The 18,835-nt window shown below is 41.7% G+C and overlaps 1 protein-coding gene across 8 annotated transcripts in view; it reads left to right on the top strand.

Annotated features, from left to right (window-relative positions):
• The window catches only part of LOC139763124 (uncharacterized), a 273,587-nt gene that overhangs the window by 116,650 nt on the left and 138,102 nt on the right, over nt 1-18,835 (top strand). For all 8 annotated transcript variants that reach the window (XM_071688804.1, XM_071688803.1, XM_071688809.1 and 5 more), the window contains 5 exons: nt 9,846-10,062; nt 12,274-12,344; nt 15,937-16,098; nt 17,584-17,704; nt 18,199-18,398. In XM_071688804.1, coding sequence (XP_071544905.1) covers nt 9,846-10,062; nt 12,274-12,344; nt 15,937-16,098; nt 17,584-17,704; nt 18,199-18,398 — 771 coding nt within the window. The remainder of the gene's footprint in view (nt 1-9,845; nt 10,063-12,273; nt 12,345-15,936; nt 16,099-17,583; nt 17,705-18,198; nt 18,399-18,835) is intronic.

The raw sequence follows: 18,835 nt of genomic DNA, 5'->3' as shown, positions 1-18,835 counted from the left end.
AGTGTACTGCCTTGGACATTTCAGAGGAAAGTGGGCCCATGTATAGTATGGAGAGGGTATACTGCCATGGAGATTTCAGAGGAAAGTGGGCTCACATATAGTATGGAGAGGGTATACTGCCTTGGACATTTCAGAGGAAAGTGCCTCCTCATATAAAGAGGGTATACTGCCTTGGACATTTCAGAGGAAAGTGCCCCCACATATAAAGAGGGTATACTGCCTTTGAAATTTCCTAGGAAAGTAAAGATAAAGGAAAAAAAAAGAAAATTAATCAACAAACGGAGCGGGACACTTAGAGAAGGACGCTCAAAATATATAGAAAAAAAAAAGTTGAATTTCGTGTTTCAAAGATGTCGAAAAACAAAGTTGAATTTCGTGTTTCAAAGATGTCGAATCGCGTGTATAAAAAGACACGTCTTACCTTCACGGGATTGTGTGGTGGCTATTTGATATCCCAAATACTTCAACATGTTGAGCTGGGATATTAAAGGTATATTAAACATCCCTTTGGTATCTCTCCTTCAACATCATATCTCGTACTGAATGTAGATTGTGCCAGTTTCTTGTGCCTTTACCCACCTTTCATGCAGTATGACATCTTCTCCCTTTAATCCCAAACGGTTATTACGTGTCTGCTTTGTACATACGCCAGCCAGCACGGCATTAAGTTATCGCCAGTCATTATCAGTTATTGATTATTGAATTATCAGTTATTGATTATTAATTTCTTCCTGTGACACGCATGTATTGACAATAATGGCTCCCTCAAACCGCTTTCCAAATACTCGTGATTAATTTTTACTGTTGGTGGAGTTGCTTGCAAGTGGCGTTGCTGACTATGGCTCGCGCGCGCGCGCCCCATTAACCTCCACGAGCAGGGTTCGAAGCCTGGGTCAGCCGTCGGCCTGCAGTCGACCCAGGTGTTCGTCCTCCCCTTTTTAGGTTTCTTTGAGAAGTGGGTATCTGGCTTAGGGTGGAGTTTATATGTATATTATATATATTATTATTATATATATTTATATATATATTTATTATATTATATAGATATATATATATATGATATCTCCTATGCGTTACGGGGGAAATGAAACACGTAAGTTCCCAAGTGCACTTTAGTCATAATGTACATTATCAGGGGAAACACAGAGAGAAATACAACAGTCACTTGATATACCACGAGACAGACGTAGCAAGGACGCATCTAGTAAACTTTATATATATATATATATATAATATATATATATTTTATATATTATATATTATAATTTGTATATATATATATTTCTATTGAGCTGAAGTGACAGTGAGGGAGTGACTGATTAGCATGTGGGTTCTGTACAGTGTCATCGAGGTGGTTGGAGAGAGAAGAGAGCTGATGGTCAGAAGACGTATGAGAGAGTAGAGTAGAGACGAGAGAGAGACAGATGGCCATGAGGTGACTGGTAACGAGAGATGGGTAGTTCTTATGGGGGGGAGAGGGGCGGAAATTGATGAGGGGGAAACGAACCCTCCCCCCCCAGACAAGCATTTTGCCTTCTTGTCCTCGCGCTTGAATATGATAATGAAAATCTTAAGTATGATAATAATGATAATAATAATAATAATAATGATAATAATGATAATAATAACAATAATAATAATAATAATAATACAAATAATAATAATAATAATGATGAAAATGATAATAATAAATGATGATAATGATAAGAGGTTTTACGTGTGTGCTGGGACAGCGCAGGCGCACGCGCGTGCGTGATTAGGAGGGAGGGTGTGGCATGGGGTTGTGCGTGAGGTGGCCAGAGGGTTAGGGAGGGTCGTTTAGATTGGTCTCTCATTCAAGGGGTGGGCTTAAGGTGGTTCAGGTGATTTGACCATTAAGTCGTCGGTTGTTTTCGTGAGGTGGGTTTTTATGGTGACGTGTTTACGGTGGGTGTGGGGGTGTGGGCTGGCTCGCTGGGTTGTTAAGTACGAAACACCAGGATCGTTCCCCAATTGGCCCATGGCTGATGCCCAGAGCAAAAAAAAAAAAAAAAAAAAAAAAATGGGTGGTTGGGGGTTTGTTTGGTGGACCCGGAGGCCCAAGATTAAGTGCCCACAGCAATTTAGGTTGGCACCCCACAGCTGGTTCAGCATGGTGCCTGCCCCACCATGGTCATGGTAGGTCCCCCACAGCAAGGTTAAGGGTGCGCCCCACAACATGAAGCTTGCCGCCCACAGTCATGGTAGGTCCCCCACAGTAAGGTTATGGGTGCGCCCCCACAGCATGAAGCTTCCCGCCCACAGTCATGGTAGGTCCCCCACAGCAAGGTTAAGGGTGCGCCCCACAACATGAAGCTTCCCGCCCGCCCACAGTAGGTAGGTCCCCCACAGCAAGGTTAAGGGTGCGCCCCACAACATGAAGCTTCCGCCCACAGTCATGGTTAGGTCCCCCACAGTAAGGTTATGGGTGCGCCCCACAGCATGAAGCTTCCCGCCCACAGCCATGGTAGGTCCCCCACAGCAAGGTTATGGGTGCACCCCCACAGCATGAAGCTTGCCGCCCACAGTCATGGTAGGTCCCCCACAGTAAGGTTATGGGTGCGCCCCCACAGCATGAAGCTTGCCGCCCACAGCCATGGTAGGTCCCCCACAGCAAGGTTATGGGTGCACCCCACAGCATGAAGCTTCCCGCCCACAGTCATGGTAGGTCCCCCACAGCAAGGTTAAGGGTGCGCCCCACAACATGAAGCTTGCCGCCCCACAGCCATGGTAAGTCCCCCACAGTAAGGTTATGGGTGCGCCCCACAACATGAAGCTTCCCGCCCACAGTCATGGTAGGTCCCCCACAGTAAGGTTATGGGTGCGCCCCCACAGCATGAAGCTTGCCGCCCACAGTCATGGTAGGTCCCCCACAGCAAGGTTATGGGTGCACCCCCACAGCATGAAGCTTCCCGCCCCACAGCCATGGTAAGTCCCCCACAGCAAGGCTAAGGGTGGGAGTGGGGAGGAGGAGGAGGAGAATGGGGTATATGGCCATCCAAGGGGAAAAGATAAGTTACCCTTTGGAAAGAGGGGGGTGACCTCTCTCTCTCTCTCTCTCTCTCTCTCTCTCTCTCTCTCTCTCTCTCTCTCTCTCTCTCTACGGACACACGGAGGCTGACGTCATTACTTATGCATTTATTCATTCATTTCGCCACCACGGGGAACATGAGGCCGCTGCTATTAAGGGGGACAGTAACCATGAATATATTGTGCACTGGCTGCTGGCCACTCCAGCCCCATGACACACCAACAGTCCAACATCTCCAGGTTATATATATATATTATATATATATATATATATATATATATATATATATATATATATATATATGTTTACCAAATGGCGTCCTAGCTTCGTCTCTTCGATGTATATCAACTGACTGTTATATTTCTCTATTGTGTCTCCCCTGATGATGTGATTATTACACGAAAGTGCACTTGGGAACTTTTCGTGTTTCATTTTCTCCGTGGACTCATAGGAATATATATATATATATATATATATATATATATTATATATATATATATATATATATATATATATATATATAGTGTGTGTGTGTGGCGAAAACGTCTTCTCATCTTGATTATGAAACTAAGATCTTTATTATTATTGTTATTATTGGTATTATTATTATTATTATTATTATTATTATTATTATTATTAATATCCTTTTCATACTTAATCGCCATTTCCCGGAGGTAGCGCCAAATGGAACAGACGAAGTAAGGCAGGCCACATCCGCTCAGTGAACCTTCTCACGGGTTCGCTGCGTGGTTCATACCAGAGGGTTCGACCACTGCCAGGCGGGTGTAAACCCCTCTCCCCTCCTCCTCCTCCCCCGTACCCACACCCCACAGCAGCTGGTCGAACCAATACGACCCGACCACACTGCCAGCCAACCAGCCAACCAGGTCGAACTATTAGGGGTGGCGTCACACACACACACACACACACACACACACCAGCCCAAGCAAATTAACCCATTTATTGGCCAGCCCTGATGGGGAGGGGTCGGAGGGGGGGGTGGAATGTACACCTGGGTTGGGTGTTGGCCGACTGTGCGCCAACTTTAGGATTCGAACCCACGCTACCCACGTCCTAGCCGAGGCTGGCTCGTGATGGCTCATGGTTAGGGACGCTGCTGACCACTTCACCACGGAGGCCTTTGTGTGAGGAGAGAGAGAGAGAGGAGAGAGAGAGAGAGAGAGAGAGAGAGAGAGAGAGAGAGAGAGAGAGAGAGAGAGAGAGAGAGGAAAACATACTACGTTGAGATTATCTCCGGCCTTGAAGTACACAATATATATATATATATATATATATATATATATATATATATATATATATATATATATATATATATATATATATACTAAAGAGAGTCGAGTGAGGGGAGAGAGGCGTGGATCTCGCGAGGGGAGAGGGAAGCGGCAGAAGAATTGAGGGGAGAAGTGAGAGCTGTGGCTCGGCTTAGCAGAGAGAGAGAGAGAGAGAGAGAGTGAGAGAGAGAGAGAGACTTTAATACTGCAAAGTCAGAAAATGACGACGCGTTCCTATTGGCTCTCTCTCTCTCTCTCTCTCTCTCTCTCTCTCTCTCTCTCTCTCTCTCTCTCTCTCTCTCTCGCTGCTGTTGTTGTTGTCATTGATGGTGTGACCCGTTGCTCACGACGACACCTCACGAACGACAGGGAGGCGAGGGGGAGGGGGGGGAATGACTTGAGGCTTCTGAGCCAGTCGATAGATAGATAGATAGTTAGATAGGTAGTTAGATGGATAGATGGGTAGTTAGATAGGTAGATTGATAGATAGGTAGTTAGATAGATAGATGGGTAGTTAGATAGATAGATGGGTAGTTAGATAGGTAGATTGATAGATAGGTATTTAGATAGATAGATGGGTAGTTAGATAGATAGATTGATAGATACTGTACGTAGATATATAGATAGATAGTTGGGTAGATAGATAGGTAGTTAGGTAGGTAGATTGATCGATACTGTAGGTAGATAGATAGATGTTTAAATAGATGGATAGATAGATAGAAATATGGATTGATAGATATCTCCTGTAGATAGATATATAGATGGGTAGATAGATATGATTTCGTGTTCCACGGGAACATTTTACCAGAAAAGTGAACTCGGGTGAAAGATGTCATTTTGAGTCTCGTTATGCTAATGTTCTTGATGACTGGCGTCGTGGCATCAGTGGAAATATGTCTTTTTCTTCCGGTCATGGAATGAACAGGGCCGAACCTCCAGAGTGGAGGACTTCTTGCAAAGCGAACGGGTTCAGAAGGTTTTTAATTAGATGGTGGGTGGGAGAGGTGGGGAGGAATGTAGAACGGGTCGGGGTGGGAGGGGAACGTATGGAATGGAATGGGACAGATGGGGTGGGTGGTGAGGCGCCTCTGGCAGATGACGAGACGAGGTTTACATGGATGGTGATGGTTCAGCAGTTTACAGAGGTGGCGCTGTGTGTAGGGGGGTGGGGCACCGCGGGGACCGGCTGTGGGGAGAGTGTGGGGCACCGCGGGGACTGACTATTTTTTTTTTGGGGGGGGGGATGTGAGAGGGATGGGGCAACACGGGGACTGGGTATTGGGTGGGGGGGGAGAATGAGAGGGTGGGGCAACATGGGGACTGGTTAAGGGGGAGGTTGTGAGAGGGAGGGGCTACACGGGGACTGGCTATTGGGAGGTGGGGGGGAGAATGAGAGGGTGGGGCAACATGGGGACTGGCTTTAGGGAGTGGGGGTGGGGGAGTGTGAAAGGGTTGGGCAACATGGGGACTGGTTAAGGGGGAGGTTGTGAGAGGGTGGGGATACACGGGGACTGGCTATGGGGAGTGGAAAAGGGGGGGCGGGGAGGGGGGCAGCATGGGAACTGGCTAGGGACGGGGTGTAGCGAGTGTGGGAGAGGATGGGAGAGCAAGTTGACTGGCGAGGGAAGGTAAGGGGAGTGTGAGAGACGGAGCATCATGGTTATATAGCCTGGGTGGCGTGGGGAGAGAGGGGAGAGGGGGCGTGGCGTGGACGCGGGGCGGCTCCTGAAGGGAGGGGGGAGAGGAGGGGTGAGGGGACTGGTCGCTTGGTTCTGTTGGTGTGGTCGATCCTCTTGAAGCCAGCTAGCCAGCCAGCTTCCCCATTTCTCCCCTCCCCTCCCCTCCCACCCTACCACGACCTGATGTTCACCTTCTTGTCATACCTCCCCTTGCATCATGCTCTCCGCGGGCCTCACCTCATGTTCGCCCCTCATATTCATGCCCCTCCCTCCCCCTCCGCCTCGCTAATATATCTCCCTTATTATGTCTTTCCCCTCATTGTGTCATATATATATATATATATATATATATATATATATATTATATATATATATATTATATATATATATATATATATTTTATTTACTTATTTATACATACTTTTTCCCCCATGATATACATTTCTTTCTTATACCCCCTCAAACTATCACTGAAATATTCTCTGTTGCTTGCTCATGTCAGACTCACCTTCACCTCATGATCATCTTCATCCCTTCATTCTCAGCATCAGGTCATGTTCATCATTCCCCTCCACCTAATGGTCACTTTCTCCACCTCGAACTCACCTTCACCATGTTCACCATCCATAAACCTCTCACTTTCACCTCATACTCCCCTTTATATTATACCAAGGTACCCCACCGTGTGTTCACCTTCACTACCTGATGCTCACTTTCCCCCTTGCCACACAAGCACCTTCATCAAGCCGCGTGCTTTGTTTGCCAGGGGAGCAGCATTATCATGAATATGAAACACAGATGCCGTGAGGATGTTGAATCAAAGCGGTTTTATTGGTGTTGGGTGGGAGTGGGGGGTGGGGGTTGTGATGAGGGGTGTAGGTTGTGGTGACAGCGGTGGTGGTGGGGAGAGGAGAGTGGCTGTGTTGTGGGCTGTAGGTTGGTGATGGTGGGGAGTAGAGGATGGTTGGGTGTAGGTGGTGGTGGTTGGGTGGGGTAGTGGGTGAGGTTGGTGTGGGGTGTCGGTTTTGGTGATGGTGGTTGGGAGAAGAGGTTGGTTGTGGTGTGGGGGTGTCGGTTGTGGTGATGGTGGTGGTGGGAAGAAGTGGTTGGTTGTGATGTGGGGTGTTGGTTGTGGTGATGGTGGTGGGGAGAAGACGTTGGTTGTGATGTGGGGATGTTGGTTGTGATGGTGGGGAGAAGAGGTTGGTTGTGATGTTGGGTGTTGGTTGTGATGGTGGGGAGAAAAGGTTGGTTGTGATGGTGGTGGAGAGGAGAGGACAGGTGTAGTGTTGGGTGTTGGTTGTGATGGTGGTGGAGAGGAGAGGACAGGTGTAGTGTTGGGTGTTGGTTGTGATGGTGGTAGTGTGATGAAGAGGTTGTTTGTGATGTAGGTTATTAGTTGTGATGGTGATGGGAAGTAGAAGAGGGTTGTAGTGTGGATTGCTGGTTGTACTGGTGGTGGTGGGTAGTGGAAGGTGGCTGTGATGTGTAGTCTAGGTTGTAATGATTGTGGGGAGTGGAAGATGGTTGTGTTGATGGTGGTGGTGGAGAGTGGACGATGGTTGTGTTGATGATGGTGGAGGAGAGTGGAGGATGGTTGTGTTGATGATGGTGGTGGAGAGTGGAAGATGGTTGTGTTGATGATGGTGGTGGAGAGTGGAGGATGGTTGTGTTGGTGGTGGTGGTGGAGAGTAGACTTGGTGGTCTGACATATGGGGCAATGTTGTTGATGATTGGGGTAATGTTGTAGATGATTGGTTATGGTGGGGAGTATGTGGTGGTGATGGGGATGTAAGAGGGCATTGGTGGGTATGGTAGTGGCAGTTGTAGAGGGAAGGGAATAGTGGTGATAATAATGGGTTGGTGATGTTTGGGAGGAAAGAGAGAATGTGATGTTGTTGCGGAGTATTGAGTGGTGCTGGTTGTGGTAAGAAGTAAGTGAAGGTGGTAAGGGGTAATGAGTAGTAATAGTAATAGTGGGAAATAGAGATAGTGGTGGAAGTAGTGGGTAATGGTGATTGTGGTAGGGAAGGAAGTGGATTGATGGTGGTGGTAATTGGTGAAGAAAGATATTGGTGGAAGTAGTAGATATTGACGACTGTGGTAGGGAAGAAAAAAAATGACAGTGGAAGGAGTGGGTATTGATGATTGTGGTAGGGAAGAAAGAAGATTGAAGGTGGTGGTCATGAACCTAGGGTTTTGTTGGTGGTGGTCAATGTGGTGGAGAGTTGAGATTCATTGTAGTTTCATTGTTGGTGATGGGTAGAGGTAATGGTTGTCTTGGTTGGTAGTAGTAGTAGCTGGTGTCATTGGGAAAGAGTAGTGATAGTGGCGATAGGAAAAAGAGGTGTTACAATTAATGGTTGGGGTTACGGCCAGTGATGGTGTTGAAGATGAAAGTAGGTCTGCAAGATATACCACAGGCCTTGCACAGAGATTTTGAAGAATCATGAAGAGAATAAAGCCAGTATCACTATTTTTCCATACAAGAGGGTTTTGCAGGAGCCCTTAGGTCTGGGATTTGACTGATGTTTTTAACCCTGTTGGTGTTGTCTTATAGTTTATCCAATTAACAAGACTTGATCTCCCATATACTAGATTGATCCTGCTCATTCGTGTGCATGCCTCTCACCCTTTTTATATGTTGATGCCCTGATACCCCAACGCCACTTCATCCCATCTCCTCGGTTCCCCCTTTCCAATCCTTCCTTTATTTCTTGGATGTAGGTCCTCTTTGTTGGTGTTCCTTCACTGATCCTCTCCATATGTCCAAAATATTTCAGCATTCCTTGGTCAGCTCTGTCAATTAGTCTGCACTTACTGCACACCACTATCTAACAATATCATTCCTTACAAGATCAACTTGCTAACACCACACACTGCCCTTAAGCATTGGATTGCTGATATGTCCACCCTCTTCTTTAAGTTTGGATTCAAGGCTGAAGACACATCCATAAAACACTATTGGGACTACTTAACCTTCAGACATGCTCATCTCTGTGCTAAGAGACACTGACCTCTCCATCCACACTCCTGAATATACCCAGGGCATTAGCTCCCCTCTCCTATTTTATGACATAATTTATCTCTGGTGATTCCATCTACTACTATGTCCACTTCTAGGTATTTAAATCTCTCCACTTCCTCCAAGTCCTCCACATTCAAACTTACTCTCAAACCATCTTATTTTATCTCACCCTATGATGTACTTCAACCTTAATGATTCACATACTATATCCTCTCCCAGGTATTTAAAGCTCTCCACTTCCTCTAGGCCTTGTCTGTTTAAACTTACTGTCAAACCATGTTGTCTCATCGCTTGTTGTAACCTCATTACTGTACTTTTGTTTTCATTTATTTTTAACTTTCTTCATTGACGCACACTCCCAAAACGTCACCAGTTTCTGGAGTTTCTCTTCTGATGTTTACCGCCTGAGCCATGTCATATACCAATATCAACTGCCTTGTTTCTCTGCCCCCATCTCCCCATATCCCCAGTACACTGCTGACCTGCCCTGTACTTTTAGGATTATGTATTTACTTTCTTCATCACTGTGTCCACAAACAGGAAGGAGCCACAAATATATGTTGGAAGGTGTTATGAATATATGGGTAAAGGGAAAGCTATTAATGCAGAGAGGATCCTTAACAGAGAGTAAGACATAATGTGAAAGTAGGAAGAGAGGATGGTGATTGGTTCCTAATGAAGATGGGTTTGTGTCAAGGATGTTTCATTTTGCTGTGTTTTTAAAGTTGTTTATTATTATTATTATTATTATTATTATTATTATTTATTATTATTAGTTATTAATTTTTTTTTTTCAGAATGTAAGTGGACAGTACCTGCAGGTTGTTAAGGACCTGCTCACTAAGCTGGATCAAGATATTACTAATTCCATCCATGTAACTCTGCCAAAGGTGCTTCTTGACACATCCCAGGATTCCGCATTATCAGAAGGTTCGGCTGATGAAGTGAAGAAGATTACAGACAAGGTTGAACACCTCATCAATGTAAGGACTACTCTGGTTGATGCTGCAAATGGTGAGTTGGTCCCTGATAATTATTCTTGATTTTGATTAGGGAAACTCGAGAAAGAATGGATGGTTTTTGAAAGATGATAGTTTACCTTGATTTTGTATTTTATCTGTGATTTCTGCATATAATTTTGCCCACAAGTAGTTAGACTAGATCTTATATATGATGGTTATAAAGGAATGGGAGACTGACCCTAGATTTGTTTTCCATTATAGTGTGGCTTTTGATAGTCAGTACACTGTTACTCCCTTTCCTTCCCAGACGTATGTAATTTTTCTCTGTGGTAACTTCCAACACTGAGTTGTGAGGCATTCTGTTTAGAGTGGAGCCACCATGGAGGCATATAAGCTAGATATAGCAGTACTGCTATAAAAGAAGTTCCTCTTTAGGTAATATAGTAACTTTTTAATGTTGAGGGGTCCCTACTATTATTTTATCAAAAATTTACTTGGGTTTTGATACATTCTACCTTTCTTGTTCCATCCTTTACATAGTCATACCTGCTCTTGGTCTGCACTTCACATTAGAAGAGAAAATACTTAAATCCATCAAAAGAATCCATAAGTTCATTGGTCATATAATTCGTCAGCATTCAATGATCTTTACATTTAGATGATTCACAAATGCTGTTCAGTGTCTTTTTGATTAGTATGATATACAGATGACCCCTGACTTACCATGGGATTACATTCCAATAAACCCATCGTAAGTTGAAAATATAGTAAGTCAAAAATACATTTGATATATGTAATACAGTTGTAAACACTCATGATCATGTGGCTGGCTGGAAGCTGCAGATCACTGCCGCTGCTCAGCATCACGAGAGATTATCATACCACATATCGCGAGCCCGGGAAAAGACCTAATTTCAGTATGCATTCTACTGAATGCATATTGCTATTGCACCATCGTAAAGTCAAAAAATCTTAAGTTGAACCTCATAAGTCAGGGATCATGGTATTATATAAGAATTTAAGCCTCTCAGTATTCAGGAAGGAAGCACAATTTAAGCCTATTTGTGTTTGGTATGGTATTCTGAAACCTCCTGGTGATGATCCCAAATAATGCTAACTTATGATGAAACCTTGGGAAATCTTGTTGGATGATGATGGATTTTCAAATGCTTGAGTAACTCCTCACCTGGTAGACAGTAGAATAGGATGAACATTTTGGTTAACATCTCAGATAGAAGTTTAGAGGATGACAAGTTCGAAAAACCCATAAAGAAGGCTTCATCAATACTGAGATATCCAAAAATCCATTAATTCAAGAAAAAGAGTATGAAATTTGTTTACTCAGCATATGAAAGAAAAAACATGAACACTGTTGGTTGGTCAGCCATATTGAAAACATCCCGCTGAAAGAAGTATAATTATAAGACCTAACGAGTAAAAGATTAAGGAAATTGTGTTATGTGAAACAGTATATTAAATTAAGATATGGACAAAACTACTTCAACTTAGTTAGTCCCCATTGTCCTCATGTAAAAGGACCAACAATGTAATTTGGGGTTCCTTAGACATATTTGTGAAAACTGTGGTGAAAGGTATAAATGATGGATATATGGGTAAGGTGTGTGAGAATTCAAGGTACAGGGATTGAGTGGTATGGAGGGTTGAATTGGATTATAGGTTGAGGAATATAAAGTAGTGTTTGAGTAGGTTAAGATTTATATATAAGATGGAGTGAAGAATGTTAGGTGGCAGAGGAATACAAGAAGAGTAGTATCCAAAATATGGAATGTGAGGGGATGAGTGAGATATGATTCACTTACATGTGTTAAGTTTAAAGAATGTAAGTGGCATAAGTTGACTTTGGGATGTAAGTGAGTTATGTGTGAAATGGTGTTCGGAGTAGTGAGAGGGAGGCTGTTTATAGAGGATTTTTGCTGTCCAACTTCTTTATCATACTTTGTAATTTTATTTTTCTATGTATGAAACATAATTACCTTCATTTTAAATTTCTATAGTTTTTTTTCATCCAAACAGATCAGAACTAGATGTTTGCAGTGAAATATTTGTATGTCATTGTGTGAACAATATTCTACAAATGGTTATGAAACTAGATACAGATGTGCAGTATCACTGAACATGTTTATATACATGTCTTTGTGCTGGTCCATTGTTTTGTATGCAAGTTTCTCTCTCTGCTTCCCTTTCTGTTTTTATATTTGATTGACAGCTGTGATTTGTACTATTAAGATTTTCTGTTTTACAGATATTGAAGAGCAGTTAGAAGAGGCAGTAGCATCACGTATGTCATGCATCAAGAGTGAAATAGACACTCTGGTATGTGTTGTAGCATTTTCAGTTATTCAAGAAAAAGAAAAATATTATATAAGCATTGTCCTGTGAAGTGATGTAATTAGAAGAGTATGTGTTTTGTGTGTTTTGAAATGTGTCACCATTAATGCAACCCTCGCTTTGCTATGCTTTCAAAATATTAGTCTGTAGTAGCGAAATAGCTAGTAAAGATATGGGAAATCTTTTCTTAGAAAAAGCACAAGGTTTTGGGGTTAGAACTGAAGCAAGTAGCAGGAGAGCATTATAGGTAAGGTGGAGTATGAGAGACAGTGTGAGGAAGTACAGCTAATACTGGACAAATTTGTAGAAAAGTGCTGAGGAGTTTCGACATGAGTTGCCATACTATATAGTGGGTAAATGCACGTAGAATATGGATAATAGAAGGACAGAAAAGCAGTACAATGTTATCTCTGCAGTTCTAATTTGAGTGAACAATTATTCTGCTATTAAAATCTCCACAAAGCAATTGATAACAACTATGATTTTATTTAAGGAACTTAAACATTTCATGTTGTAGGTGGATCATCAGAGGGGGAAGTACTTCTTTAGATCTAATTTTCATAAATTTGCACTCATATGTTGAATTGGCAATTTAGATATATACCACCACAGCATCAAAATTTTGGATACCTTTATTATTCTAGTACGTAGATAGAATAGTCAACTTTTTTTTGTAAGATGTTATCAAAGTTCATTCTTACACACTCTGTGTTTAAACTATTCAAGTAAAGTTGTTCTGATTAAATGTATGTGAATCATCAGTCTGGTCAACCCACTTGAGGAGACAAGTAGATTCAGTAGAAAAGATCTAAGGACAGGAAACAAAGTTTGTGCCAAAATAAAATGTGAGCTGTGGAGGCAGCCAGAGACTTACCAGTTTTAGAAGAGATAAGGAAAAGAAGAGATATGATACAGAAGTTCATGGATCGACTTGACTGTCACTCTTGAGCATTTCTTTAAGATAAGGGAAAAGTACATCAGTAGGACTCCAGAAAAGATGCAGATAAATGTTGATATAGTAATAGAATAATTTACAGTTAGAATAAGATATAAATAAAATAATTCAATGATTAACTGAAAAAGGGAAGATGAACAAGTGCTTTTTCAGATTCTGCAGTGCTCAAAGTTTGCTTTCTTACTTGTTTTAGTTGTAGTTTTCTTCAAATCATTCTGGGTTTGATCTTTGCTGAATGAGGGGCTTTTTCATATATTAGATTGGCGGAATGCGTGCATAGTGCCATTGTACAAAGGCAAAGGGGATAAGAGTGAGTGCTCAAATTACAGAGGTATAAGTTTGTTGAGTATTCCTGGTAAATTATATGGGAGGGTATTGATTGAGAGGGTGAAGGCATGTACAGAGCATCAGATTGGGGAAGAGCAGTGCGGTTTCAGAAGTGGTAGAGGATGTGTGGATCAGGTGTTTGCTTTGAAGAATGTATGTGAGAAATACTTAGAAAAGCAAATGGATTTGTATGTAGCATTTATGGATCTGGAGAAGGCATATGATAGAGTTGATAGAGATGCTCTGTGGAAGGTATTAAGAATATATGGTGTGGGAGGCAAGTTGTTAGAAGCAGTGAAAAGTTTTTATCGAGGATGTAAGGCATGTGTACGTGTAGGAAGAGAGGAAAGTGATTGGTTCTCAGTGAATGTAGGTTTGCGGCAGGGGTGTGTGATGTCTCCATGGTTGTTTAATTTGTTTATGGATGGGGTTGTTAGGGAGGTAAATGTAAGAGTCCTGGAAAGAGGGGCAAGTATGAAGTCTGTTGGGGATGAGAGAGCTTGGGAAGTGAGTCAGTTGTTGTTCGCTGATGATACAGCGCTGGTGGCTGATTCATGTGAGAAACTGCAGAAGCTGGTGACTGAGTTTGGTAAAGTGTGTGGAAGAAGAAAGTTAAGAGTAAATGTGAATAAGAGCAAGGTTATTAGGTACAGTAGGGTTGAGGGTCAAGTCAATTGGGAGGTGAGTTTGAATGGAGAAAAACTGGAGGAAGTGAAGTGTTTTAGATATCTGGGAGTGGATCTGTCAGCGGATGGAACCATGGAAGCGGAAGTGGATCATAGGGTGGGGAGGGGGCGAAAATTTTGGGAGCCTTGAAAAATGTGTGGAAGTCGAGAACATTATCTCGGAAAGCAAAAATGGGTATGTTTGAAGGAATAGTGGTTCCAACAATGTTGTATGGTTGCGAGGCGTGGGCTATGGATAGAGTTGTGCGCAGGAGGATGGATGTGCTGGAAATGAGATGTTTGAGGACAATGTGTGGTGTGAGGTGGTTTGATCGAGTAAGTAACGTAAGGGTAAGAGAGATGTGTGGAAATAAAAAGAGCGTGGTTGAGAGAGCAGAAGAGGGTGTTTTGAAATGGTTTGGGCACATGGAGAGAATGAGTGAGGAAAGATTGACCAAGAGGATATATGTGTCGGAGGTGGAGGGAACGAGGAGAAGAGGGAGACCAAATTGGAGGTGGAAAGATGGAGTGAAAAAGATTTTGTGTGATCGGGGCCTGAACATGCAGGAGGGTGAAAGGAGGGCAAGGAATAGAGTGAATTGGAGCGATGTGGTATACAGGGGTTGACGTGCTGTCAGTGGAGTGAATCAAGGCATGTGAAGCATCTGGGGTAAACCATGGAAAGCTGTGTAGGTATGTATATTTGCGTGTGTGGACGTGTGTATGTACATGTGTATGGGGGGGGGGTTGGGCCATTTCTTTCGTCTGTTTCCTTGCGCTACCTCGCAAACATGGGAGACAGCGACAAAGTATAAAAAAAAAAAAAAAAAAAAAAAAAAAGATTTTCAGTCCACCTGTCATTAGCTGTAATATTCATTGTCCTTCCAGGTAATCATTTAATTAATGACAGGAATCCAGATTGACAGACTGAGATGTTATTTCTCTAATGTTGGACAGTTGGTGATCATTCATGTGATCCCTCCAACTCAACTCATTCTCTGTTTCTATCTTAGTTGGATACTTTAGGGTTGGTAAAATGTGAGAAAGACTGACAAAAAGTGGGACTTGTATGTGACATTTATGGACCTGCCAAAAGTGTATGATAAGGTTGACATACAGGCCTTGAAAAAGGTGCTGTAGATGTATGATGCTGAAGGAAAGCTAATAATGCAGTGAGGAGTTTTTGAAGGGAAAGTAAGGTGTATGTGCAGTGAGGAAGAAAGGAGGGTAAGTGGTTCCAAATTAAGGTGGGTCTTCATTAAGTGTGTTTAATGTCACTAGGGCAGTTTAATCTGTTCATGAATGGGGTTATGAGGAAGGTGAATGTGAAGGTCTTGTATGCTGGAAGTTGAGGGGCCAGAAAGGTGAGATAGTTGCTGTTTGCAGACAATATGGCTTGTTTAGTAGGCTGTAGAAACAACTGAAACATGTAAAGTCCATGTTTCAGTTTAACACACTGGACATGTTTGAGGATGTGTATGATGTTGCAGAAGTTTTTGATACCTGATCCACCCACTTAGTCATGATGATAGATAGATAATATGTATTTTTAGTAAGCGTTCTATAGGCAAATAGAACATATTGTTTTATTTCATATCTTTATTTTTTCATAATTTGGTTATTATTCCAGATTAAGGAAACTTCATCAGCATTAGCAGCAAAAGAGAATGAGTTGAACACCAAGACCACCACACCTGGGGATCTGAACACTTTATTGGAGTCTCATCAACATTTTATTGACGAGTTTCTAGAAGTCACTACTAACATCTATCAGGAGGCTCAGTCAGAGAAGGTATGTTAGATAAGAGATACCATTGTTGTATAGTTATTATTATGATATGTTGTAATTGCACTTCATCAAAGAAAACAACAAACAAGGATTTGTAATCATAGTTGGAGTTCCTAATATTTCTTAATTAAATAATTATGGTTATTTTGTCATTGCATTGACTTTAAATGATGTATGTTATTGCAGTTTATATTGTGAATATCAGGGTAACAAGCCTCTCTCAAGGAACAGACTTTCTTGTTAATCACCAGCTTGTGATGTATGGCTATAGACGCCAGTTTTGCAAAACTTTGACAGACTTGGCTTCAGATTTAAGCAGCATGCCTTCATCTGCTAACAGCAAGATCTGCAGTTGCATATGGTTGGAGGGAGTGTGAGGGGATGAAATGATGAATGTTAGGGGAAGTGGAAGATGTACTTGGAAGGATGATTTAGAAATATTTGGTGTGTTTGAAACATAGTTAAGGAGTTATTGGATTATTTTGCTGGATGGATCAAGGGGAGTGAGATCAGTTTCATCAGAAGGTACAGATAGTTGTTCTAGGACTGAGAATTTCTGTGGAAGATGAGTTTTTTGAAAAGATTATTAGTTGCAACCATGTAAGCTCAAGCTTATTGATTTCAAAATTCAAGTTTAACAATTTCAAGATTCTGGAAAAAATGTATTTCACATGCATAACAGATGAGGAGGGTAATGATACCCTTTTTTTATGAGAAGACATCGTCAACTAGCACTGCCCATATCAAGTTATGCAGGATTGATTCTCAAAAATTTTGCACAGCTCATTACATGTAACCCACCTCATGGAAATGGGGACATAATTAACCTTTTAAGTGCCATAATCATCTGCATACAATTTACTAGGAAAATTTTGGTAAAATGTTCTGAAATATTTCACCCAGTTTGGATTAGGTTGTGCTCTCAAAAAAAATAGGAAATGTAAATGCTTTATATCCTCAGGCACCTAACCTTAGGCTGTACAAACACTAAATAGCTTGGCTAACCATTCAACAGCTACTGAAATCACCTTTCTTGAGAAGCTGAAGAAGGGAGATCAGATAGTTCATTCAGGTAAATTTAGGTTTGTATAAGACAAAAATGAATTCTGAAATTGAAAAAATTAATATGAATATGAATACATCTTTGAGAGAATACAAAAATATGTGAATGATTGAAGATGCAGTTGTAATAGTATTCTCTAGTTGGAGTCTTATATAAGCCAGTTAATTGAGATTAATTGATAATTTCTGTACCAAGGGATAGAGGAGAAAGAATAGTACCCATATGTTGGGGCTTGGAAATTCTCTCATTATCACTCAGAAAGTATGAGCAGGATAAGAAGAATAGCGAGTTTTTTTCTTTGAAGGCTTAGTTCCTGATGCTGCATTGTTAAGGCAGGAAGAGTGCACACATATGATCAGAAAATTTTAAGTTATAGTTGGGTCTCCAGTTTCTTCGTTCTTGTGAACTGTGTCATTTCTCCACAGCTCCAGATTCTGAAAAGTCAGATGACAATGGTCCACAAGATTCTTGAAGACAACAAAGCAAAGTTACACACTGTGTGTGAAAGATATTTGGAGGATTTAAAGAAAGTGGACATTCTCTCAGGTAAGGTCGTATCATTTATTGTGTTTGTTTTTTGGTCATGAGGTATTTCAAGTGTGGTATAGCATCAAAACAGACAGGGAAAACATAGAAATGAAAATGATGAAAGAGTTGAAAAGAATTTCTGCTTGGTGATACCACTACATTCCTGTGCTCATTTACAACAATAAAAAGGGATTGGATTTAGGAAAAGGGACTTATGTTTGATTAGATATTCCTTTTATAGATGCATCTATAAATGGTTGGGCCATTTCTTTCGTCTGTTTCCTTGCGCTACCTCGCAAACGCGGGAGACAGCGACAAAGCAAAAAAAAAAAAAAAAGATGCATCTAGACTCAGTTGTGGGTAGAGTGTCAATATCTGCCAAAGGCAGGTTGCGTATATGATATATCTCTTTAGATGGGAAGTAAAAAAATACTGAAAATTTTGGGGGGAATATTTTGTGGTAGGTTGATGCACAGATTATGAAAAGCAAATCATTTTATATTCTTTTGCAGATAGTATTAAGCAGAGTAATGATATGGTGGCATCCTTGGAGAGAACTTTATCAGAAGAAGTGGCATGGGTAGAGCAGCAGTATAAAGAACTTCTCGAGCAGTATAGTTATGAGCAAAATCTTCACATGCAGTCACACTCTCTTACACTTGAGGAACTCAAAAACAGACTTATTAGCCTACTGAAAAGCACTAGTGTAGAGGTGGGTATTTCCGTTGGTATAAAATTTGATTGTTGTTGTTCATAACCTGTTTTTGTATGTATTTTTCTGTATTATGTACACGCGTATATATGTCTGTGTGTGTATATATATGTATACATTGAGATGTATAGGTACGTATATTTGCGTGAGTGGACGTGTATGTATATGCATATGTATGTGGGTGGGTTGGGCCATTCTTTTGTCTGTTTCCTTGCGCTACCTCGCTAACGCAGGAGACAGCGACAAAGCAAAATAAATGTAAATATTTCTGTAGTGTATTTTGTAACATTTTCATGCTTCACATTTTACTTGAAAAAATATACTGGTTTCTGGTCACCTCTATGCCAGTAAGCTGAATTACAGAACCAGGAAGTAGAGCAAAGAGTATTCTCACACATGCTGTGAAGTCTTCATCAATTGCATAGAAAGCAGTCTAC

This window comes from Panulirus ornatus, chromosome 46, assembly GCF_036320965.1.
Source record: "Panulirus ornatus isolate Po-2019 chromosome 46, ASM3632096v1, whole genome shotgun sequence".
Classification (NCBI taxonomy): domain Eukaryota; kingdom Metazoa; phylum Arthropoda; class Malacostraca; order Decapoda; family Palinuridae; genus Panulirus; species Panulirus ornatus.
The sequence above is the reverse complement of the archived record's forward strand: the minus strand, read 5'-3'. Positions and strand labels throughout refer to the sequence as shown.